Raw genomic sequence first — 24,732 nt, 5'->3', positions numbered from 1 at the left:
TGTTAGTGCTCAATGCTCAACTATTCGTAACCTGGATCCCAGGGACCCATTAATGAAATAGATTTGGGTCCTTTGGTGGAAAATGGGAGTCCCTGAAATTTTAAACAGAAAATCTTAGCGTATGAATGAATAATATAAAAATATTTATACTTAGGGGGAGGGAACTACCCACATAGTGATTTTTTCCGGGTTCGTACGGGTCATGGAAATCCTGGAAAGTCATGGAAAAAAAATAAGCAAATTTCAGACCTGGAAAAGTCATGGAAAATAGATTCAGTCTAAGTGGTGGAAATTTATTTTCTGTCATGGAAAAATGTTCTGGGAGAAAATAACAGAGCTAAAAAATAATTAGAAATCTTGAGTGATTTAGTGTTGTACCATGAAAGCTATTTAAACTGGAAAATTGAACAAACTCAAAAAAACATTGCATCCAAGTTTGTTTCCATCACTCCTAAATTAGAATTTTAAATTTTATCAGAGTTTATCTCAATTTGTTGAAGGTTTTGGACAATCTTTAGTCAGACAATAGAATACAGAAATAGGGAATTCTAATGTTCAAAACAGTAGTGCCCTACATACAGCCCGCAAAACTAATTAATGCGACCCACTGATACGTTCAGTGTCATTATTCAAACATGTTCTGGAATTTCTGAACCTATTTAATTTATATACATTTGAAAATGTACAAATAAGTAAACAAGTACATTTTTGAATAAATTTCTGGTTTAGAAACATGAATTTACTAAAGAATGTGGCTTTATTTTAAAGAACCAAAAAATTGTCAAATTGACACTAAAAGGCAACTTTTGAAGCAAATTTATTGAAACTTAGTAATGATCCATTCAAGCTTTTCCCCAATCATTATCATTCTGCCTGTTTATAAAAAAATAGTCAACATTTAAGCATCATTCACTGTAGTTTTACTTAACTTAAACTTATGATGAAAACAGGCAAGAATTATTCAGTTTTTTAGGTGTACACTGATATTTTTTCAATCAGGTAGTGGCATTTACATAGAAGTTTTGCTAATGCTCATTTTCAAAAAAAAAAAAAAAAAAAAGTTTGATATTAAATAGTACTATTTTCCTCATGTAACAAAGTCATGAAAATTTTAATGAAGTTATGAAAAAGTCATGGAATTTTTCCATCCAAATAGAGTATAAACCCTGTTTTTTTTTTTTTTTTTTTTTTTTAAACTAAAATACTAAATAAACTAAATTGGTTAATTTTGCCCTAATTTTTTGTCAATATCATTGTAAAATTATTTTGAAATAATACACTTGCAAGACTAGTTATATAAGAAACTATTTAGTAAGTTACAATGAGATAAACTTCACAGGACTGTGCATTGATCAGGCCCTGACAATAAATTGATGGCTTATGAATCAGTATTTATTCTTAAACACACAAATTAGAATTGTTTCGAGCATGCTAAAGATTGCTTTCGGCATCTTGGGAAGCAAAAGAACACCATGTTATAGAATGTTGATACAAACTTGTTAGCTATGTAGGTGTTTGTATGGGGCATTAGTGGCATGTATGTGCCACATTCATGCTTTCCCTCTGTGGCTCCTCATGGACATTGACTCTCCTGGCTTACTGCCAAGTTTGAATTGCTTGACATGTGTTTCAAGATGGCGGTTTAAACGGCATTATTATCATACCAAGTATGCAGTTTTCCTCGAAAATCAGTGGCGGGATGGCGGTTTAAGGAGAGAATTTGTATTGCATTCCTATATATTGAGCGTTTTTTTTCACCACATTTTGTGGCGAACTTAGAGGGTAGTGGCTTAACAAGGTTAGACTGTATATGGTATCGTCCTGTTCGTCTGAACTCTGCCTAATCCGAGATTGTGTAAATAATGTACTCTTTTTTTTCTTCTAGAGAGAGTGTACTTGAAATCTGAAAGCTTGTCTCCCTTTAGTAAGGTTACTGTACGAATAGTTCTAAGAGGCCAAGTTCAGTGCAATGATCACATAAATGGGTAGTTGAAGGACATTTTTAGCCATTAGAATTGAAAAGGAAAATTTCAAGTGCTATCATAATGAATTACATGGAATGATCTTTATTACATGACTGTTCCAGAAACTGTAGATGCTCCAGGATTGCCTAGCACCTGGAAAACAAAAAATCTGAAACTGTCAGACAAAATAAAAATGCCTTTTAATAGTGGAGGGTAAATCATAAATCCTCTATTTCTGTGAAAGTCAGAATTTCTTTTCATTCCTTTTGCATGAGGGGATGTAGATTCTGCACTAGTTGCTGTAAAGCAATTTTCCTTTAATTGATCTGCATCATTTTGATTTGTTCTAATGATCTGCATCATTTTGATTTGTTCTAATGATAAGAATAATGTCCATGAAAATTTCAAGAGTGTTGCATGCATTTTGATATTAATTTTTATTAATAGGTGAAATTTTATGTTGGAAACATGCCAACCTTAAACATGTTTAGGAATTTGCTTGTTATGTTTCAGATTTCAATTTACATTCATCAAATATGTTATTTTCATGATTGGAAAGTTTTAAACATATTCCAGACAAGAATGGCTTTATTTATTGTTTTTAGTTTTTAAATTGGAATTATCTTGCTTTTATTCTAAAACATCCATTGTTCTTAGGAACTTACATGGATAGAAGGTGTGTTTACTATCGAAAACCACTTCTGGAATCTGGCACCTTAGGAACAAAAGGCAATGTTCAAGTAAGATTTGTTTTGATCTAAAATTGTAATATTTACATGAAGAGTAATTTAAGTTGCTTGTTTCTGGTGCCTAAAGAATTCATATTCTTAATATGAAGGTTCTAGCTTATTGCCGAGCTTTTCAAATAACTAAATTGATTTTCTGCTTGTCTTGTAATTTTCAATGCAGTTGAAAGTCCACAATTCAGTAATTTTTCAATTATTTCTGATACCCCCCTCCACCCAAAGAAAAAAAAAGCTTAGGTGCCCAAAGTTATAAGTTAAAAAAAAAATAATTTTAGTTTTTATTATGGACTGTAGAAAAATTAGGGGAAACAATCATTTAGAAGTTCTAAAATAAGGTAAATACAGTGAAACCTCAAAAAAAAGTGTACATACCTCTATAAAGTTTTGAATTCATTTTCCTTTGTGTTCAGTAAGTAAACAATGACAGGTATTGTGAGGTTCTGGGGAGTTGAGCTCCGACTCTGATAATATTTACTTCTGTTTCGGAAAAGGGCTGGGGGGGGGGGGTAATTGGCCCTGGGGGAGTTGAGAAACTTTGAGTAGTAGTTTTGTAAAAATATTCTAACTAAATTCCGAGCCAATAATGCGTCTATTTTTCACTAAGCTTCCCTAAAACATGTAAAAATAGTCAAGGTCACAGATCAACTAACCAAAGCTGCACTATAGTTCTTGCTGAATTTTGATAGGTGTAGCTGGCTCCTCGAACTTTAAAGAATTTACCTAGTAGTGAATTACAAAGATTTCAAATTAACTGTTTTTAGTCGCATTCTGCACTGAAAATTAATTTAACTATTATAGCATCCAGTCCCATCCATAACTTTTGCTGTTAACTTTTTTTTTGACAATATCATATTCATTTTTAGAAAGTTTTGATATTTTCGGTTTTGTAGTTTTTAGGCCCTGATTTTTAATAAGGGACTTGGAGAGAATCTTGTTAATTTCTTCTATCTCGCATTGAATATTATGAAAACTAAAACAGTTGCTTCAAAAATCCTCTTAAGTATAAGAATTTTTGAATTTTTAAATATATAAAAATTGTTAAGTTCTTGCAACATTTTGTTTATAGACAAAAAATATTTTTTGTGCTTTTCCATAGGTTGTTATTCCATTTTTGACTGAATCATATGCATCATCACAAGATCCTCCAGAGAAATCTATTCCTATTTGTACATTGAAAAATTTCCCTAATGCAATTGAACACACACTTCAGGTATTAAATTTCAACCATGCTTTTACATATGTTATTTCTAAATTTTAGTAAGGATTTTCTATCTGCAAATTAATGTGAACTTTTTTTAACTCTTTTTCGTTATCTTTTTCTCCGAATAAACTTTCTTGACATATTGTGAAAAGCAACCCTCTTGTAAAGAGACAGGATTTTTTTATATTTTTTAACTAGTTAAAAACTGAGCCAATGAGAACTAAATGAAGTGAACAATGAACGCAAGCAATTTGCTTTGAAAGTAACTCAGAGGAGTTCAAAAATAACACTTATTTTTTTGGTAGTAAAATTGACTTATGTGCATTTAATTTTGTCTTATTGTACATGTATATAAAGCTATAACAGGTTAGCTACCACATCAGTCACTGGAGAAAACCACCAAACTATCGTTCAGCCCATGTCTGTTATTACTGGCAATATCAAGTGTGAAATGAAATTTAAAACATTTTATTGTTTGTTAATGCAGGATTGTATCATGTACTTAATCATAACATGTGAAAAATTAAAAGTAATTTTTTTTTCAAGCAGTTGAAATTTTTAAAAAGATTGTCCTTCAAAACCTTCATACTGCACCATGGGTCTGACCTGAATTTCTTTGATTTCCTTCTGTGAAAGGGGTGTTGAAATATTCTTATTGATTTTTGACTGTGACATTTTGATAAAATTTATTTTAAAAATCTTTCAGTAAACATTGCTAAAATGTTAGATATATTAAAATGTATTCAAATTTATTAGTGGGCTAGAGATGAATTTGAAGGACTCTTCAAACAAGCTGCAGAAAATGCTTATTTATACATGACGTAAGTTTTTTGAATTTTATACTGTTAAACATTTTAATGCTGGAAGTATGTTATTCAGATTGTAATTAATTTCCATTTTTAGGGATCCCACATTCAATGAAAGAACTTTAAAGTTAGCTGGAAACCAACCGGTAAGAGTTAAAACTTTTTGCAATTTTAATCATTTAAATGATACTTTATTTATTTTTGAAAAATTTTATAACTCTTTCTAGCTTGAAGTGTTAGAAACTGTGAAACGAGTAATTATGGATGAGCGGCCTAAATCATTTAAGGATTGTATCGTGTGGGCTCGACTGCACTGGGAAGAACAATATCACAATCAAATTAGTCAACTTTTGTATAATTTTCCTCCAGATCAGGTAATCATTAAATTTTGTGTGTTTTAGTTGTCTTTTTTAAAGCTTTCTATCACAGAGAATATTTCTAATAAGTGCTTCAAAGTTATAAACTTTTATAAATTTCATCACATTCTCTTCACTGTTTTGTCTCTTTCCTATTTAGAGCCGATTCAAAAACATTCAAGTTAAATCCGAGCCTCTTCATTACAGCTATAGCAAAACTCATAGTAATAATCTTTGTTTTCAAATTTTGTTTTGTTGTATGTTGAGTTTTTTTATATTTTATAGCTTACAAGCTCTGGTGCTCCCTTCTGGTCTGGTCCGAAACGTTGTCCAAAACCTCTTGTGTTTGACATCAACAATGTAAGAATGTTATAATTTTATTTTTCTACACACGTTTGTGTTAAGATCTAATAAAATTTTGTATCTATGTTACTGCAAAAGATAAAAAATTGAAGAATGTCAACATGCACCAAAAATATTCAGATTTTCACAGATGCCTTTGGTATGTGAATGTTGATATTCACCGACTAATGTCGACATTTACCAGATTTTGGCCTTTCGTAGTAACACATATCTGAAATGCTCCAGAAAACTTAGGGGATGACATTACTCATCAAGACAAACAAGATAATGCAGTAGATCATGTCTCATGACGCATGAAGTCTCAAATGATATTTAAGGGATATAAATGCAGACAATGCGTCTAAAAATGAACAAACTGAGATAAGAATGAAACTATCCAGAAAATGATTGCACAGAGTAGGTCAATACAGCTTGTGATGTCCAGAGAAAACAAAACTTTTTGCTAAGTTTTTGTTTTCTTTCTCACTGGATATGCACTGAGTTTTTGAAAGGAAATTCAGTGTTGTGCTACTAGCCAGTTCTGCTGAAAAGCAACATGGGAAATTTTGATACAGTCAGACCTCTATGTATCAAAGAAGCAAATTGCCGGAAAAAATTCGATATATAGAAATTTCAATATAAGGAAGTAATCTTATTTTATCATAAAAGTATCCTAAAACATTAAATTAAAAGCTAATTTTCGTGTATGAAACCTAATTTATAATTTATACGAGCATCAGATTAAATGAAAGTTAATAGTTAAAAAATAAACAAATTACATTTTTACGACAACATGCATCTTCATATTCTTTGGCAATTCAACTTGATCGCAACATTGGGTGATTTTCGTTTTAACAATGATCGAGAGAAAAGTAAAAAATCAATATACTGAACTTAAATGATTTTTACTGAAGCTAAGAAGACTAGGAATGGTAATCAACCGACAAAAAGGGTAACTAGAAACAGATTTTACATTGTTACTGGTTACAACTAAGATTTGAAATAAACTTGAGGGAATTTAAGGACTTCAGCGACTTAACTACACACCTTTCAATCCCAGATTCCTTATGAGTTCCATAGCACCCTGTAGTGAACATAATTTTCTCCTCTAACCTTCATTTTTCATGAGACACGGTCTACAGTGGAAAAAAAATCTACGAATGTCTCAAATTTTTTTCGATACATAGAAACAATTTTTCTTCATAATGAACATAGAAATTTGCTAGGATTTTGATATATAGAAAATTTTGATATGTGGAAGTTCGATGGGGAGGTTCAAATGTATTTTTATTACTTTTGTGATTCTCTCCTTTCATAGTTGTTTGCAACCCCATGTTTCATTGCATTTTCTGTTTATCTTAATGAGTACTATCATTCTTCCAAGCTTGTTGGAGCATTTCAGATGTACCCTGTATATGTGTGTATATATGTGTACAGTCCGGTCCTGACTTATGCGAGGGATGCATTCCAAGACTCCTCGCGTAAGTCGAAATTTCGCATTATAGAAAATTGTTGTGTACATGATTTTTTAATTAACAGACTTAACTAACACACTTTTAACTTTAGGCATTCTTAAACTGTTTTAGACCATTTTTTAACTATATTGCCTTTTTTTACATAAAGAACTGAATTTTTTAATGTAATTTTTAAAAAATAGCTGCATTATTCAACGTAAAATACTGTTACGATGCACAAAACTAATTATGGGAGAGAGAGAAATAAAGTACGGTACGTACCATATGTAGTAATAAAAAAACACTGCACTGTAAAAGTAGATACATTAAGTTACATTTATAACTTAAAAATCGAAAATGATTGATGCGGCACAAATCAGATCGTTATTCTAATGTATTTTTTAATACAGTACGTTTGCATTTTTTTTAATAACATTTACATCTATGGTAACACCCCTCTTTCAAGGTCTCTATAATCTACAATACAAGAGCAGATTCCAATTTCATATTTTCATTTTGCTTAAATACTACTCTGCGAGCTTCATATTAAAACCAAGTGGTAACTAATTACACTCTAGTAGTTCAAGCTTCAGCTTCTTAAATTGTCACAATTTTTCGCTTTTTGTTTCTATTTTCAAACTTAAGATGAAACAGCATGCCTAGGTGCCACAATTTTTCATCACTTTTCATATTTAAAATAAATAAATGAAAAATGAGGAGTGGTGATATATACACACTAATAAAGCTATGTTTATAGTGTGGTGCATGGTAACTTGCATAGTCAGTGATGCTGAAAGGATGAAAGTACATTCACGAAGTCAATGTTTAGCAGTTAATAAGAAAGCCGAAACGCTTTGTTATTGGCTACTAAACATTGCATCACGACTCCTTTCTAAATATTTTTGTGTCGAGAGCGAGAAATTCGCTTTAGCTCTAAAATTCATTGCTCCTGAAAAACTCGTGTTATAGCCATTTCGGGTAAGTCGGATCACGTTGTAGCGCGAGTCAACTGTACATACGTGTGTGTATATATATATATATATATATCCACACACATACTTTTAGTTTTTGTTAATGTCTTTGAATTTTCATGGCTTTTTCAAATGGTTTAAATTCATAATTGCTTTTAGTATTTGAGCCGGGGCAGTTTGGTGTGGAACGCCCTTCTGGCGCTGCGCTTTAACTAATCTAACTTAAATAGCCCAATCAATGATGGCCAGAAATGACCTAATTAGTGATATAAACATAGGCGCTTCTCACATCTGATACTTATTATTTGAAATAAATGAGCAAGTCCACTTTTATACCAGTTTCTAAGCATTTTAAAGATATATACAAATACAAAATTATGCACTCAAGTTCACATATAGAATGCATGGCACAAACCCTCTTAAGGTCCATTTCGGTGCAGATTCTAATAATGAGCAAAGCTCACTATAAAACAGTGAAAAAGTAATAAAACATTTTTTAATGAATTTGATATTGTAGATGATCCATGCTAATCATCTAATCCTTTTCAGCCACTACATTTAGATTATGTTGCGGCTGCTGCCAATCTTCGAGCTTTTATGTATGGTATTCCTGCTAACAGAGACAAAGAAAATATTGCTGAAATGATTAGCAGTGTAAAAGTTCCTGAATTCATCCCAAAATCTGGTGTTCGTATTGCAATCACAGACTCGGAAGCTCAAGAAAATAATGCTACAGGTAAGGAAGTCTTTTTATGTACTACAGTAAACTCTCGACGTTCATATTGTTTAATATGTGTTTTTTCAGCCATTGCTTATCTTTAAAAAATTTAGTTAGTGGAAAGCGATTGTCAAACAAAAAGTAGCTGTCTGGGAGTAAAGTCATTACTAGGATATTAACTTAGCACACAAATGGGAAGAATTGACTTACATATCCAATTGTAGCTCTGAAAATGTAATTTAGCTCATTTCTGATGATATGAGAAAAGAATCAAGGCTTTGTATGCGAGGTATCTTCCACTGGTAATTTTTCGGGATTGAGTTCCAAAAAACTAGAAAGTGCATAATTGTTCAAAAAGGGAAGGGTTTTAAGTTCGAATTTCAAGGGATTCTTTTTTTTCTATTTTGTTCGGAAAGTTCCTATATTTCTATAAAAATTCCTATATTTTATCAAAAAATTCCTCTAGTTTCCTAGAATTGTTTTTAGCAAATGCCTCTTCTAGGCCTAAGTGTGGAAGTTGCACATACTAATATGCATTATTGTTTAATTATTGCCAATATAGAAACGTCTAATAATAGAAAGGCCAATTATATACTTATTTACGTGACTTTTCTGCAATAAATAAAAAAATAGTGCATATTTTTTTATTTTTAGTATGTTTTAAGTATTTTAGTGCATATTTTTTTGAATTATAAATATCTAATTTTAGTGGACTTAATTGTTGATGCTTCACAATTAATGCATGCATATTTTTATGGTTTTTTAATGTATATAATCCAGTCTCTAGTCATGACAATAGTGTTCTTAACTCTAAGATCAATATCTGTTCTCTTTTCAGCGGATATTGATCGTTTATCACAGCTGCAAAGTGAACTTCCTCATCCGAAAGAACTTAATAATTTGAAAATACAGCCTATAGAATTTGAAAAAGATGATGATACAAATTTTCATATGGACTTTATTGTTGCTGCTTCAAATTTAAGAGCAGAGAATTATGGCATTGCTCCAGCAGATCGACATAAAAGCAAACTGATTGCTGGAAAAATCATTCCTGCGATAGCTACAACAACGGCCATAGTTTCCGGCCTAGTTTGCTTAGAACTGTATAAAGTAAGCTTTCAGCTCGTTTAAAAATTCAGTTACCCATAGCTGCCAAGTGCTCCGTTTTTCCCGGAGTTTTTCCGATTTTTATTGCGTACTCCGAAAATCCGATTTTTTTCCAAAAAACTCCGTTTTTTTTTGACTTTGCTTGTACACTTTTCGATTTTTGAGGAAAAAGAAGAAATTTCCCTATCCTCAAAGGCAGGAATAGTGCACAAACTCAACAAAAGAGAAGATAATTTGATGCTTTGGAAGCTTAATGTCAGGATAAACACTGAGGGGGAGCGTCGATTGGAGATCATCGTTTTTTCATCAAGCATTTCAGCTACGTGTAAAACGTAGCCGCCATGTTTGGTCATTATACAAGATGGAAGTTAGTAGACGATGCTTAAGCGCCTTCATTTTCAAAGACAAAGTAGAATTGGGTGTTTCTTTTAACTGCAAACTAATTAAAAAAGCAAAATGTGATGCAAAATGGGTTTTTTTTTTGTTATTTTCAATAATTTTATTGAGAAATATGAAAACAGTTATACCATTTAAAATTTCATTTTATCCTTATTGCTTTGGGCACGAATGTGCTAAAAATTCGCAATTAAATTGTAGTTTCATGGGAATGTTTTATTTTTAAATTATTTTCATGCAATAAATTCAAAATTTTATGTCTGAATTTTTGACTTAGTCGCCATATTTGGTCATTTGCGAGATTTTAGTACACAAGACTCTTAAGTGGCCAAGTTTTCAAAATCTCAATTCGATGTTTATTGCAATGAATTGAAAATAATGCAAAATGGGCTGTTTTTTTTTCCGGAAAATTCTAAATTTTTTTCTTGAAAAATGCAAAATTTTCTTTTTTCAGAATATTATTTTTTCCTCATTGGTTTAGTTTCTATTATGCTAAAAACTCGCTATTTCGTCTAAATTTTAGTTTTTTAAGGGTCATTAATTATTTATAATTGCTTTTCATGCAAGAAATTCAAAATTTTATATCTGAAGTTTTGACTTAGTCGCCATATTTGGTCATTTGCGAGATTTTAGTATACAAGACTCTTAAGTGGCCAAGTTTTCAAAATCGGAATTAGTTGTTTATTGCAATGCAAACTATTGAAAATAATGCAAAATAGGTTTTTTTTTTCGGAAAATTCTAAATTTTTTCTTGAAAAATGCAAAAATTTTTCTTCAGAACATTATTTTATCCTCATTGGTTTAAACTCTAATGTGATAAAAACTTGCTATTTCGTCTAAATTTTAGTTTTTTAAGGCTCACTAATTATTTATAATTACTTTTAATGCACAGGGTTCGTACAGGTCATGGAAATCCTGGAAAGTCATGGAAAAAAAATTATAAAATTTCAGACCTGGAAAAGTCATGGAAAATTGAAATTTTTATTGAAAGTCATGGAAATTTATTTCAAGTCATGGAAAAATGTCCTGGACAAAGGGAAAGGAACAGTAGCTAAAGGAGCATTTGAAATCTTGAGTGATTTAACAGTATAGCATATAAAAGCTATTAAAAGTGGAAAATTGAACGTTCCAAAAATCAAATCTGAATTTTGAAATCCCTTTACATCCACTCCTGTAGCAGTTGTTTGCCATTTTTTGCGATGTGATTTTACTGCCTGGACATCACTTATTTTGAATTTTCTGTTATTTTCAATACTTCTTATGTTTCATATTCTGTAGTAGCAAAATTTCACATTCTTAGTTTAGCCATGCCCACTCAAAAAAAAAAGCAATTCAATTGTATGCAAGTTCAATTCCATCACTCGTAAGGACTTTATTATTAAATTTATCAGAGTTTATCTTAATTTGTTGAATGTTTTGAAAATAAAGATTTTAAGTCGGGCGATAGAATACAGAAAAAGAGGAATTTTTAATGCTCTAAAACAGTAGTGCCCAACATACGGCATGCAAAACTAATTCATGCGACCCACTACTACGTTCAATGTCGGGAATTAAACGTATTCTGGAATTTCTGAACCTATTAATTTATATGCATTTGAAAATATGCAAATTTGTAAACAAAACAAATATACTTTGGTATCAGGAGATTGATTCATTACTGACTAATTTTTTTCAAAAAAGACCTGCTTTAGAAACATAAAGAACTAAACTATGTGGCTTTACTTTAAAGAACCAAAATACTGTCAAGTTACGTGGATGATTAAAGGCACTGTTGACGCTAAAAAGTAACTTTTGAAGCAAATTTATTGAAACTTAGTGATTACTCATTCAACCTTTGTCCCATTCAATTTCATTCTGCCTGTTTAAAAAAAAAAAAATCAGACATTTAAGCATCATCATATTCGTTTTACTTCATTTTTACTTTACGAAAATTTATACAGTGCAGAACCTTTTATCCGGGAACCAAAAAACCGGGAAACCAGAAAACCGGCACCTTTTTGCCGATTTTCCCGCCATATTTAAAAAATAAGCATATTTGGCAGTTTTTGAAGCACTAAGCATTTTTTTGAAATACCTAAAAGAATATGAACGGTTTCTTAATAAATCTTATATTACTCACAAATAACTTGGGAAAATTTTTACAAAAACGAACTTCAAAGGGTTATATTTTATGCAGGGAAAAATTTCCGAAATATTTTCTTGAATTGAAAAGGACACTCGTAAGTCTGAACTTTTCGTTTTTTTTTTCCAACTGAAAACTAAATAAATGATATTGTCGCATTCTAAGCAATATTTAATTGAATGGCCTTTTATTAAAGCCGTTTAGAGCGCAAGTGACGTCGCGAAAGTGCGGAAAGCGCCGAAAACCAGATTTGCGAATTTTCCGGAGAGTCGATCATGGGATCTAGAATCCAATTAACGCAAGACTGTAATAACTCTAAGAACTCAAAAATCAAATTTCTATTGACATTGACTTAATGCAAAAGCAAGAGATATCAATAACTACCATAATCGCAAACACCAGAACTTAACAAAAAAAAATTTTTAAAAACGCCTTCATTAATACAATTTTTTATACACTGAAGTAGAAAAACCGCACATTTAGGTTCAAAAACTTGTTTCGTGCCATTCCCTTCATTATCTTTCGTTTTAAAACATGTTTAAATTTCTCTCTCACAAATAGTTTTTAATATTTCAAAATTTATAAGCATTTCTGTACTGTTTTCTTATTATTTTAATATGTATTACTATTTATTATAATAATTTAGGCTTTATAAGCAATTGGCCAATAGAGCTTTTTAGCGATCCAGAAAACCGGGAAATTCAGATATCCGGGATAGCGATGGTCCCGAACTTCCCGGATAATTGGTTCTCTACTGTATGATGAAGACAAATAAGAATAGTTTAGTTTTTTAAGTGTGCACTTATATTTTTTCCATTACGAGTAAGTGCTTCAATGAGGCTGTGACATTCATATAGACGTTTTGCTAATGCTCATTTCCAAATATTACCAAGTTTGAGATTAAATAGTGCTATTCTCTTCGTGTAAAGAGGTCATGAAAATTTTCATTGAAGTCATGAAAAAGTCTTGGAAAAGTCATGGAATTTTTTCATCCAAATAGAGTATGAACCCTGAATGCAACAAACTCAAAAATCTATTGTATTGAATTTTTCGCGGTGTTGCCATGTTTGGTCATTTGCAACATGAAGTAGACAAGACTATTAATAGCCTAAGTTCCCGAAAACAGAATTAGTTGTTTGTCTCAATGCAAACTATTAAAAATAACAAAAGACAAAAAGTTATGTTTTTTTTTTTTAAACAATTTTCTTGAAGGGGAAATTTTATCTATTTGATCCTCATTGCCTTGTAGGCTTTACTATAAACTGAAACTATTTCATCTAAATTGAAGGTTCCTGCTGACTTCTCCTTTATTATTTTTTTAATTTTTTTATTATTTTTTTAAATAAATCAGAAATCTATTTTAACTTAAATTTTCCATGCGCAAAAAAAGTATTGAATATCTCTCTTTAAATCCTGTTCATCTATTATTTTTTTAGGGAAGTTGTAAAAACTGCCTCCCCCACTCCATTTTATATTTCAAAACTTGGCGACATTGGTGGTCACTAAGTTTTTGGAGTCTAGTGGCCACTTTCAAAATTTCCGAGTCTTGACCTTTACTTATGAAGTTGCTTTACTTCCAAGTATAAGAAATAATTGTGTTTTTTTAATCTTCAATATGTTCTTATGTATGTAGGATATGTATACAAGCATATTTTAAAAAAAGATTGCAGTTTTATTAAATCAAACAGTAATCATGTTTTTTTTTTAAACTTTTCAATATGTATCTATATAATGTTGCTTTTTTAATGTAAAATAATTTTGTTTTCAACTTGGTTGTAGTTCTGTTGAAAATCTAACATGAAAATTCAGAAAAGCATTTAAAAAGTGCTTACAATTTATGGAAACTTGTTATGGTACAGAAGGAAGGTTTAGCGCAGGCCACGATTTCATGCTCCTATTTTAACCCTCAGTGCTCCTATTTTTTCCCTTAAGTGCTCCTATTTTTTGTATCTTGAAGTTGGCAGCTATGAGTTACCTTGTTTTCAAAAGTGCTTATCCAAATTTGTTGCATTTTTAAGGTTTTTTTTAGTAAAATGGTATTGTGTTATCCAAAAATTTTGAAACTGAAAGTTTTATGGGGAAATTCTCTGAAAGTTGTGTAAATTGTACTACAATACTTGTTGTAACAGCTGATATCTTTGTTGTAATCCCACGTTGCATATTAAAAGTGGGTGCAATTCTCTTTTAGTGAGCTGTTTTACAACATTGTAGTCTCCATGAAACTTGAACTGTAGTAATTTCAATGCAAATTTAACAAGCTACTAAAATAGCTCTGAAGTGCTTGTAATCGTCTTTAAAATGAGCTTTTATACAACTGTTCAGCTCTGAAATATAAATTAGTAAGTAATCGTTTCTAAAACACTTATGCTCAAACATACCGTGCTCAACTCATAAAATGTAACTACATTGTATTTAAGATGAACTTCTGCATGTAAAATTTAAATCAAGTCAAATTTAGCTTTGCATTGTCTATCTTTGCCTTGATCAAAGATTTTTAAATATAATATTTTAGGGCCAGGTCAATACTAGCACTGTTGGATGCAGGTAAAGCCATGCTGTTCTGTCTCCCCCTCTAAACCTTAAGGGGTCGGACATCCAGGGTAAAAAATGTCAAACCATCAAGTGTCATTTTCCGTGTTGAGCCAACGCAAGTGACAAACGAGGGTTGGCAAGCGAATCGCAGGGCTGCCACTGCAGCCTAAAAAAGACTATTTTGAAGTGTTGCAGACTGTGACTATTTCAACCTAAATTAAGCCAAAAACGACGATTTTGTTAAAAAAAAAAAAAAAAAAAAAAAAAACTGCTACTATGTTGGCCTAAAAGCAGCTAAAATGTAAAAAGTATGAAGGGTGTAAAAAAAATGGAAATGTAAAAGCTTCAGCTTCAAGTATCATCGGCTGAACTTTTCAAATTTTGAACTCACTCTGAGTCTGTTAAATTATGGGAAAAGCTGCCAAATGGGCTAGCTCGGCCTGTTTTCTTGCCAAAAATAAGTGAAACAGCCCCTTTTTTTATTTTTTTCTCCTGGCGCCATCAGGCACCGGATTTCTTGCCTATAAGAACAACAATAATATTTTCAAAATAAGGATATTAACGTATGGTATCGTATTGTTGTGATGGGAAATATAAGTTTCGGTTTTGGGGATTGGCAATTACTACCTTGTACTTCCTGGTTAGGCAGGAAATATGTAGTAGTTTAACTGATTCAATGGCAAAACAAGGTTGAATGGCGCAAAGACGGTATTTTAGGTTACTCTGGATCTTTATTTTCTGGCAACCCTGCTGTTTTTCTCTTCTTGGTATTTCTCTGCAGCTACACTATTCACACAATGTTATTTAACAAACATAGAGTATTCAGCTTTATTATTATTATTTTTAATTTATAAAGCTAACGACTTTCCAACCTAACGTTTTTCCAACCCTATGCCAAATAGATTACTATTACAATTATGTGGGTGCTAATCTTAACCTTGTTTAATTCATACTGTTGAGTCTCTTTTTTTTCATTTTACTGTAAATGTGAATAAACTTTAATATGTATTGTAAGTAAGAGCTTTTGAGAGTTTTATATGTGTAAATGATTGTGAATTTAATAACAGTGTTTAGAGATTTTTTTTAATTTAAAAGTATGTTGTACCTTATAAAATAAAAATAACTAGGGTGTGTTAGCAAGGAGGGGGGGGGGGACTCTGAAACAAAAGTGTTTAACTGCAATTGACCTATTGCACGCTGGCAAGGAAAGTGACGTAACTCAACATTTGCAAAAAGTGTAATAGCTACTGACTTAAAATTTAAATTAAATTTGTTTCCTTGCCACAAAACTCAGGTGCATGGTAGTGTATGATCAGTATAGGGATACATTATTAAATTTTATAAATTTGAACAGATACTTTCAAACTCCAAGTATTCATTACTAATTTAAACAAAAAAACTAACTAGTAAACATTAAATTATAATTCTTTTGCGTGTATTGTAATATTGGAGACTATATCAAAACTACTATAGTGCCTAGAAAGAGTAGTGTGCCGATCGATGTAGAAAAAGCGAGGTCGAATCTGAGGAAAATCCAGATGGCGCTGCGCCCTGGGAGCACATTATGTTTCTCAATCAAGACTCGTTTTAAATCAGCGATAACATTCCAATTCGCTGCTTAAAAGCCCTGTTTTTCAGATTGAACTTATTTCTTCGTAAAAAATAGATTCTGGAACAAGTTCTATGTCTGGCAGGGGTGTTTATAGGCAATTAAATACAGATTATTAAAAAAAAAACCTTAATTCAGAAAAATTTTAATTGGAAGATTAATCTAAATACAGACGAGCTAAAGTAAAATAAAACCAGGAGTTGATTTGTATACTTAAAGGCAATGTAAATTTTAAAAAAATTGCTAATTCAGAAATTATTAGCAGATTAATGTTAAATACAATAGATACAGTAAAATAAAAATGAAAGAAGCCTGTTGAAAGGGCAAAAATATGCTACTGACCCTGACAAATATGACACTAAAAAAAATAATGATTGAAAGATAGAAAATATTGTGGCACCAGAAGCATGTCATGAATTTAAGCAGTGTACAGATATTTCAACCGTTAAACTCTTCCAAAATTGCAAAAGGTAGTACTTAAGTAGTCAACATATGGAGGTTGATAAATATGATCAAGGACAAATTTTTGCACCTGACAATAGCAGTCAATTTAAGACAGGCCGTCAACTTTCTGGTTTTGTTGCGTGTAAAATAAGAATCTTTTTTTTTTTTTTTTTTTTTTTGATTGATGCAATTGTCAAGATAAAATTCTGTTGCTGGTTTGGATTTAGATAGCTTTTTATGTGCAAAATTTTAGTTTTTGTATTGTAAGTTTTTATATTAATTCTCTTTCACTCTTTCTTTATATTTGCAGCTTGTTCAAGGTCACAAAAAGCTAGAATCATTTAAAAATGGATTCATCAATTTAGCTCTTCCATTTTTTGCATTTTCAGAACCTGTACCTGCTCCAAAACAAAAGGTATGACTTCAAAATGCTTTTAGTCTTAAAATCACAACATGACTCCCAAACAAAGAGAATATACTAAGTACTTGAAATTTATCCTTAAGTGCAGTAATTATAAAGCGAAGATAGTCGATAAATTTCTTTTAATCATCGAATTGCTAGATAGTCTTATCAATGGTGTATCTAAGCAGGAGTTACACTCGGCGCAGTAATTTGTGGTGTCCCACTTCTACCCACAATTTTCCATCTTTTTCAATCCTTGACTTGTTTATGCATGCTAGGTGATCACTTTTTTTTTCCTTAGAATTATTTGGCATTTAAATATGTTTTCGAATATTTTAAAAAGCTGTTTTCATTTCTTTTAGATTCCTTTTTTATTTTATGTATTGGAAAATGACCTTTGAAAAACAGCGTTATTATCTATCAATTACGTTCATGTTTTTTAAAACTTCTTTTCTCACATGTTGATGTTTTTGTATGTTGAGTTTTCATGAATAAATTTAATGCTATTTTGGTTTTAATTATTGGATATTAATTTCCTCAAATTATTTGCTGGCACAATCAAGAGCCTTTGATTTTGTAATTTATTGCACTTTTCTCTTAATTTAAATATGACATACCGGAGACGACTAATACTGTTATGCATAAATGCTTAGTAATCAGTCATTTATTATTTATTTTGATGTTATTTTTTAAAAATGCTTGTGTTACTTCTGAAAATGTTAGAAAAGTGTTTTTTTAAGACTGTTAGCATTGTTATTGATGAATTTTACTTGCTGTGCCAGGCAGTAAAAATGATTTCAGATCAACTACTAGGAATTTATAAACAGCTATATAAGCTACAAGTATAATTAGACCTCCTTAAGCATTATTTAGCTGTAGGTACAGATGTTTTAGTTTTTATTTAAAGAAAAGAAATATGAACCTAACCACACCTATATATATATATATATATATTGTATTCTGACTTTGTGTAGTTCAGAAGGATAAATTGAACATTTTGCAAATGCAAAAAAAAAAAAAAAGCTTATGATAAAACTACCATAGTTTAAAAAGTAGAATAGATTACATAATGACTGCACGTTCATTTATGTTGCACTTAAGTGTTTCTTCCATGTTTTATGTGTTTTTATTCTCTTTGTTCTCTTTATGTCTTATTCTCTTTGTTTTGTTTCAGTATTACGAAACTGAGTTTACACTGTGGGACCGTTTTGAAATTAAGGGTGAAATGACCCTTCGAGAGTTTTTAAATTATTTTAAGGTAAGCTGATGAAAATTTCTTAAATTTCAAAAAATTAAGTCCTAAGTTTTTTTTCTGTCTAATGTTTTTGCTTTTAATTAGGATGAACATAAGCTGGAAATTACAATGCTTTCCCAGGGCGTTTGTATGTTATACTCTTTCTTCCTACAAGAACCTAGACGAAAAGAAAGGCTGGACTTATTGTGAGTTATGAGTTTGATTTTATTTTCCTTTAATGAGTGATCTGTAATTGTTTTGGCTAGGCTTTATGTATAATTTATATGCTAACTAATTCAATTTTGCAAATTTTTTTTTTATAGAATGAGTGAAGTAGTAAAAAGAGTATCCAAGCGTAAAATAGAACCTTATATTAAAGCCCTCGTCTTTGAACTATGCTGCAATGATGTTGAAGGTGGAGACGTAGAAGTTCCATATGTTAGATACACACTTCCCCAAACAGTATCTGAATAGTACCATGTATAGTTCATTAAAGGTAAAACAGCATACTTCTTTCCTAAAATTAATGTTCGTTGCCCAGGAACAATTTTCATCTTTTTAACAGATGAAAAGTTTTAAAATATTTCTGTAAATACTAGTTTTGTGCAGTAAATATGTTAATGTTAGTTTAATCTAAGTCTCAATACAGTAAACTTCAAATTATGGATGATGAAACTAGAGAAATGCAATTCTTAAGACCACTAAACATTGTGTTGCAAAGTGATTTGTAAGATGTCGAGGGAAACTACAGCAACAAAAATACATGCGACTGATTAAAAAGCTCATGCTAAAAAAAGTGCTGTCGAAATTTTAAATGTGTTTAAGAACTAGAAACAGAATTTTTTTTTTTTCAATGATCTATGATCTTTTATTTAGTTTTTTCTTCAATGTTTTTCTAAAGTGTATCAAGCACAATTTTTAATTTTATTTGCCCTTCTCTCATAGTCTTTTAAGAGTCATCCACAATTTTCACTATGTTTGGTATGTGTGCCTGCCACTTGGGAGTTTACTGTATTAAATATTTTATTTTATTACCAGACTTTTTTTTTACAACTTGGTTTTTTGCCTATGAAAAGTATTTTGAAAATTGGTTTTTAATTATAAATCTGTTTTCTATTAATGTTTATACACCAATTTTTGCCATTCGTACTGATGCCCTGCATTTAAATTTTAAAAGTTATCTGTAAAAGAACCTTGATAGTGGAAAATCACTAATTTAGCGTCTTACAACGTTATAAAATTGTCGGTTTAGAAGAAAAACTCACTAAATGCACTTCAATTTCTGGAAATGGGGGGGGGGGACATTTTTTTTTTATACTTTTTTTTTTAATTGAGCAAATTAAATTGCTTACTATCCTTACTTGACTGCTATTGACGTTCCGGCTCCATTTTCCAATGTTCCCATGTAATGGTCATCTGTAGTGGTATATAAGGCAGCACCTCATCCATATTTATACTTACACTCCCCTCCGAAAATGTTCTCATTGCGAGTGTGGAATTCGCGTTAGGCCTAAAATTCTTTACTGGTGAAAAAACAGTTATAGCCATTTCACTTAAGTCGGATCGCGTTGTAGAGGGAGTCAACTGTATCATAAAGAATTTTGGTGCTTTTAAACTTTATTACATTAAGGGGGATGTTCCTTCAACCAATATTCTAATAAGCGGACTCAACTGTAGTTCATTAATTTTTGTTTTAAGTGTTTCAAAATACAGTTGACATTTCAACTAAACAAGAAGTACATTTTTATTTGCACAAGGTTCTTGAAATATTGGCATGTTGTTTAATTAACAGAGTCGGAAAGTAAATATTCAATATCATTTGATTCTGTGAAAAGCAAAGGGGTGTAAGAAATCATTTTAAAGTTTAGATCCTAGGTAGTCTTCTATTGATTTTTTTTTTCTAAATCATGCTGTATAGCAGTACCTACCAGGACTTACTTTCTCTTGTCCCAAAAGAGAAAAAAGATTCTATCTTTTGCAATGGTTATATCTCTCTCTCTTTTTTAATTTTCAAAATATTTTGTAACTTTCAACATTACATTTTCCTCTTTGCTCTAAAAATGCAAAATCAAGCACTTTTCTGACTTCTATTGAAGAGGGAAAATTTGGCCCTGAGATTCCCTTATCTTCTAAGATAGATTTTTTCACTTGGTGCTTCTTTATCAATTTTTTACGTGTTATGTACAAAAGTTTGATCTTATAAAATGGCAATAATGATTTTATTATCGGGTGATCATAACATGTTTTGATATTGCAATCATTATGTTCTTCAAGATTTGATTTTAAAAAGTGACTGATTTTATAAACCAGTGATTTTATTAGTGGCAGACACTGTACTCCTAAATTTGCGACGTATGTCGTAGAACAGGTGCCTGAGCTGCAGAACAATTCTGTTCAAATGAAAGAGAAAAACTCGAATTTTCTACCGCAATTCTAGAAAAATCTGTAAAATTTCTGCTGAAATGGCAGATTTTCTTAAAATGTCTTCCAACTAAAGATTTAATGTTTCAGATTTCTTCAAATTAGAATAAAATCTGAAATTCTCACAAATTATGCTTATTCGTCGTAAAGCCAGGGATGAGATTTTTCCAGCTTTTTCTGTTGACTTTTAGAACATTTCCTCCTTTTTTTGCTTCTTTCAGGCCTTATTTTTCTCAAAAATCGGAAAAAAATACGATCTTCTCAAATTTTTTGTCCCTGATTTCTTATTTTTTCTATTTTTCCCCGTCGAATCTTCATCCTCCTCGATATGTGCCGAAAACGTATGTTTTGGAATCATGCCAACGATGTCAAACACGTGCTGCGCCGAAATTTGCATACCTCAATTTGCATACCTCGTTTGAGATTTCAATTTTTTTGCATCCTGCAAGTAATTCAATTATTTTTAATGTTGGGTGGTTTTTCACTATATGCTACCTTATATCTTTTTATCATTTCAATAATATTTTTATTTCTTTAATTTATTTTGGAAAAAATGCAAAAGTCTATCAAAAAATGTGGCATAGCACCCACAGTCTCTAATTTTATTAACTTGGCAGGGTTACTTTTTTTGTGTATTTAAAAAAGTGTAAAAAATATTTATGGTGAATCTCAAACCGTTTAGGCTTACAGCCTGTTAAAAGTTTTGAGATTTCATGATTAAATGAGGTGGCTGCAAGTTGTTCTTTTGATTCTGAAATCGTATTAGGAAGCTTTTAAAGACAAATTTTATGTTCCAATGCAAGGAAAAAGATAACCAATCGTTTATATACATATATATATATATATATTTATTTTCAATTCTTACTGTGAAAAGTATGTTCTACCACATAAAGAAATTTTAGATTTTCCTCTCCATTGTAAATTTTTACTTTACAAACAGACCTAATTTTAAAATTTATGCTCTCACTCGTTTAACACTATAAACTCAAATATTTTTAATGAAAAAAAAATGTATTTTTCTCTAAAAAGTATGTAAAGTTGACACTATTGTGTGATGCAGCAAAGATTGACCTCCGACTCCCCCAACCCTTTGTTCAGAAATCGTTGTCTCTTTTTCAAAATTTAGATTTATTTATTAATAAACTCTCTTGCAAGAAATGGTACATTGCAGCAAACTGTGCAAAATTATTACTTATACTTAATTAAATACGTATTAAATTTAAAACTAGTAAATTAGCCATTTTTTATTGAATTTTTAAATATCATGGCTTGCTATTTTGATGCGGGTTTGAATATCATCCCTTTTTACGAAATTTTTTTGGATTTCCTCCTTTTTGCTCTCTGACCACTCATCCCTGTAAAGCTCGTGCAAAATGTCGGAACTTTATGCGTCATTTGCAGAAACTTGAAATTCACTTTGAACTTTTGTAACATTTAAGATATTTGCTGAAATTCTACAGGTTTTTGCAGAAAACTCTTTGACTGCTTGCATCTGCTTTATGCCCTTAATTGGCATATGAGTTATTTTTCTGACCTCTACCTGAATTTTAGCTCTTTATATTTGTTTTGTGAAGATTTCCTCCTTGTGTTGCCTTTTCAGACCTCAGAGTGATCCTGTTTCTTATAAATCTAAAAAGCTTCAGATTTTTCTTGCGTTTTTGGTTTCCTTTCCTTTATTTTTCCAATTGATCTTCATCCACCACAATTTCTGCCATAAATGTATGTTTTGGGAACATGCCAACATTGAAACTTGTGTCTCGCTGTAAATTGCATGTCTTGCTTGAGATTACAATCCCTTTGCAAACTGAATATATTTCAATTATTTTGAAAGTTTTGACTTATTATATGCTTTATATGCTGCCGTAACTCGATTCATTTAATATATTATTTTAGTAATTCATACATTTATTACCTTATCTTTATTATCAGTAAGTCACCGTCTTATAGCCAGGGCTAAGGCAGAAATACATAAAATACACCACCAGCTCAGTCATTCCATCCCAAGACTGCAGTTCCGTGCTTATTAGCACTTATCAGCCCGGAATAGGAAGTGACTGAGTCGGAGGTGGAAACCCTCTTAAGGAGCCAAGAGTGCCAAACAAACTGGTAGCTAATATAGAATTTGCACTGACCAGACGAGTGACCAAAGCAATGGTTTGGTTCAACTAAGATTAACGCTAAGGCATGGGTATTTTCATCAAGTTACCCGCCCTATAGCCTTCTGGTCACTCATCTGGTCAGTGCTAATGCAATGTTAACTACCAGTTTGTGTGGCACTCTTGGCTTCCTTGAGGTTTTATTCCTCTGGCTCAGTCACTTCCTATTCCAGGCTGATGAGTGCTAATAAGCACAAAACTGCAGTCCTCGGATGGAATGACTGAACTGGTGGTGTGTATTTTATGTATTATCTTTATCACTCTTTCATACAATCGTAAATTAACCCAAAAAAAACTTAGTTCGACACCCAGACTATATAACTGATAAAACTTTACATGTTTGCTTTTCCTATGCATTTGGAGAATCTTACACGGTTTAGGTTTTACAGCTTGTTCAAGTTTTGGAGATTTTATAGTTTTCGTGATCACTTGAAGTACTTGCAGAACATCACAAAGTATTTTGCTTTAGGGCCATGAATAACTGTAAAGGATTACAAGGCAATATCTCCAGAAACTTGCCAATTGAGGAGGAAAATGAGTCATATTTCAATTCAGGGGCTAATTTTACTAAAGCTTGAAAAAAGAATGAGCGAGGTTTAATAATGTTGAAGTATTCAACTTTTGTTTTGATTTTGGCGTCTATTTCTTTGCATGAAAGTAACCTTTACTTGAAACAAAACATGCTGCAATTTTTAAATATGTGATGTAAATCAAACTTCATCCTAGTTAAGAATGAAGTTCATTTTCATAATTCTTTTCCTTTTTATTATTGCAGGAAAGTCTGAAATACAGCTGTTCACCATCTATGAACTTAAAACAACAGGCATAGGACTTTAATTTCGTAAATGTTCCTGTGGAAGTGTGGATAATATTTTTGTCAAGCTTCTTCATCTTTTATATCCACCAGATTTTATATTTATTTCCGTGCTTGTTTAAAAGGCTAGCTTTTTGGCCAAACTTTTCTAAAAATTTATGTTACAATAACTTGCAATCTTAACTAATAAAATTTTCATCTTTTTAGTGTATTTTTCAATCGTATATTGTGCTTGAAATTTGCGCCTGGAAAAGGAATGGGTTTATTATTTTTACTGCTTTAGTACAGTGTCTAGAGATGTCAATGTTCTTCAACTTTGTCAGTGTTTTCAGAATTTAATCAGTAATATTTTTTTTTCATGATGAGAAAAATTTGTTTTATCTGTCTTTTTTTAATTGGTTTGGGACTGAAAAAATAAAAAAAATTCTCAGAACGAACTGGAGATGCGAGGCCCTAGGAGGCCGTGAGCTGTCGCCCTCTTAGCCCACGCCTTGTTACGCCTCTGTTCTTCTGTATCTAATAATATATAGAAAAAAGTATTGGTTTCGTGCAAATTCCGAATTTTGACAGATTTGAACGATTTGAAGTGTGCCAAGTCCATTTCGACCAATTTTGGAAAATGTCTTTGTGTGACCCGTTTTTTGTGGCCAATCTACAGAAAAAAACTACCACATGAAATCGAACGAAATTTGGTACACATGTGTGCCCCTGTGTGAACTTGTGGTTATTGGTTTTTGGTGCGAATTCCTCCAAAGGGAGTGGAGCAATGGAACGTTTGTCATGTGTGCCTGCTAGTCCCAAGGAAGTAGCTGACGGAATCAAACAAAATTTGGTTCATACGTTGTCCCTAACGTACAGGTGCTGATTTAATTTTGTTGTCAATAGCTTGAATGAGGGCTGAGCAATAAACCGTTTTTTGTTACGTGTGATTGCTAT

The 24,732-nt window shown here is 31.4% G+C and overlaps 1 protein-coding gene across 2 annotated transcripts in view; it reads left to right on the top strand.

The window, feature by feature from the left end:
- The window catches only part of LOC129221383 (ubiquitin-like modifier-activating enzyme 1), an 89,388-nt gene extending 65,381 nt beyond the window's left edge, over positions 1-24,007 (top strand). For both annotated transcript variants that reach the window (XM_054855851.1, XM_054855852.1), the window contains exons 15-27: positions 2,622-2,704; positions 3,807-3,920; positions 4,668-4,732; positions 4,815-4,863; positions 4,945-5,091; positions 5,359-5,433; positions 8,390-8,576; positions 9,397-9,668; positions 17,079-17,183; positions 18,346-18,429; positions 18,511-18,611; positions 18,729-18,901; positions 23,758-24,007. In XM_054855851.1, the coding sequence (XP_054711826.1) occupies positions 2,622-2,704; positions 3,807-3,920; positions 4,668-4,732; positions 4,815-4,863; positions 4,945-5,091; positions 5,359-5,433; positions 8,390-8,576; positions 9,397-9,668; positions 17,079-17,183; positions 18,346-18,429; positions 18,511-18,611; positions 18,729-18,879 (1,433 nt within the window). In that variant the 3' untranslated portion in view covers positions 18,880-18,901; positions 23,758-24,007. The remainder of the gene's footprint in view (positions 1-2,621; positions 2,705-3,806; positions 3,921-4,667; positions 4,733-4,814; positions 4,864-4,944; positions 5,092-5,358; positions 5,434-8,389; positions 8,577-9,396; positions 9,669-17,078; positions 17,184-18,345; positions 18,430-18,510; positions 18,612-18,728; positions 18,902-23,757) is intronic.
- The last annotated feature ends 725 nt before the right edge of the window (positions 24,008-24,732 follow it).

Source organism: Uloborus diversus, chromosome 4 (genome assembly GCF_026930045.1).
Source record: "Uloborus diversus isolate 005 chromosome 4, Udiv.v.3.1, whole genome shotgun sequence".
NCBI classification, from domain to species: Eukaryota; Metazoa; Arthropoda; class Arachnida; order Araneae; family Uloboridae; genus Uloborus; species Uloborus diversus.
This window is presented reverse-complemented; position numbering and strand designations above follow the sequence as displayed.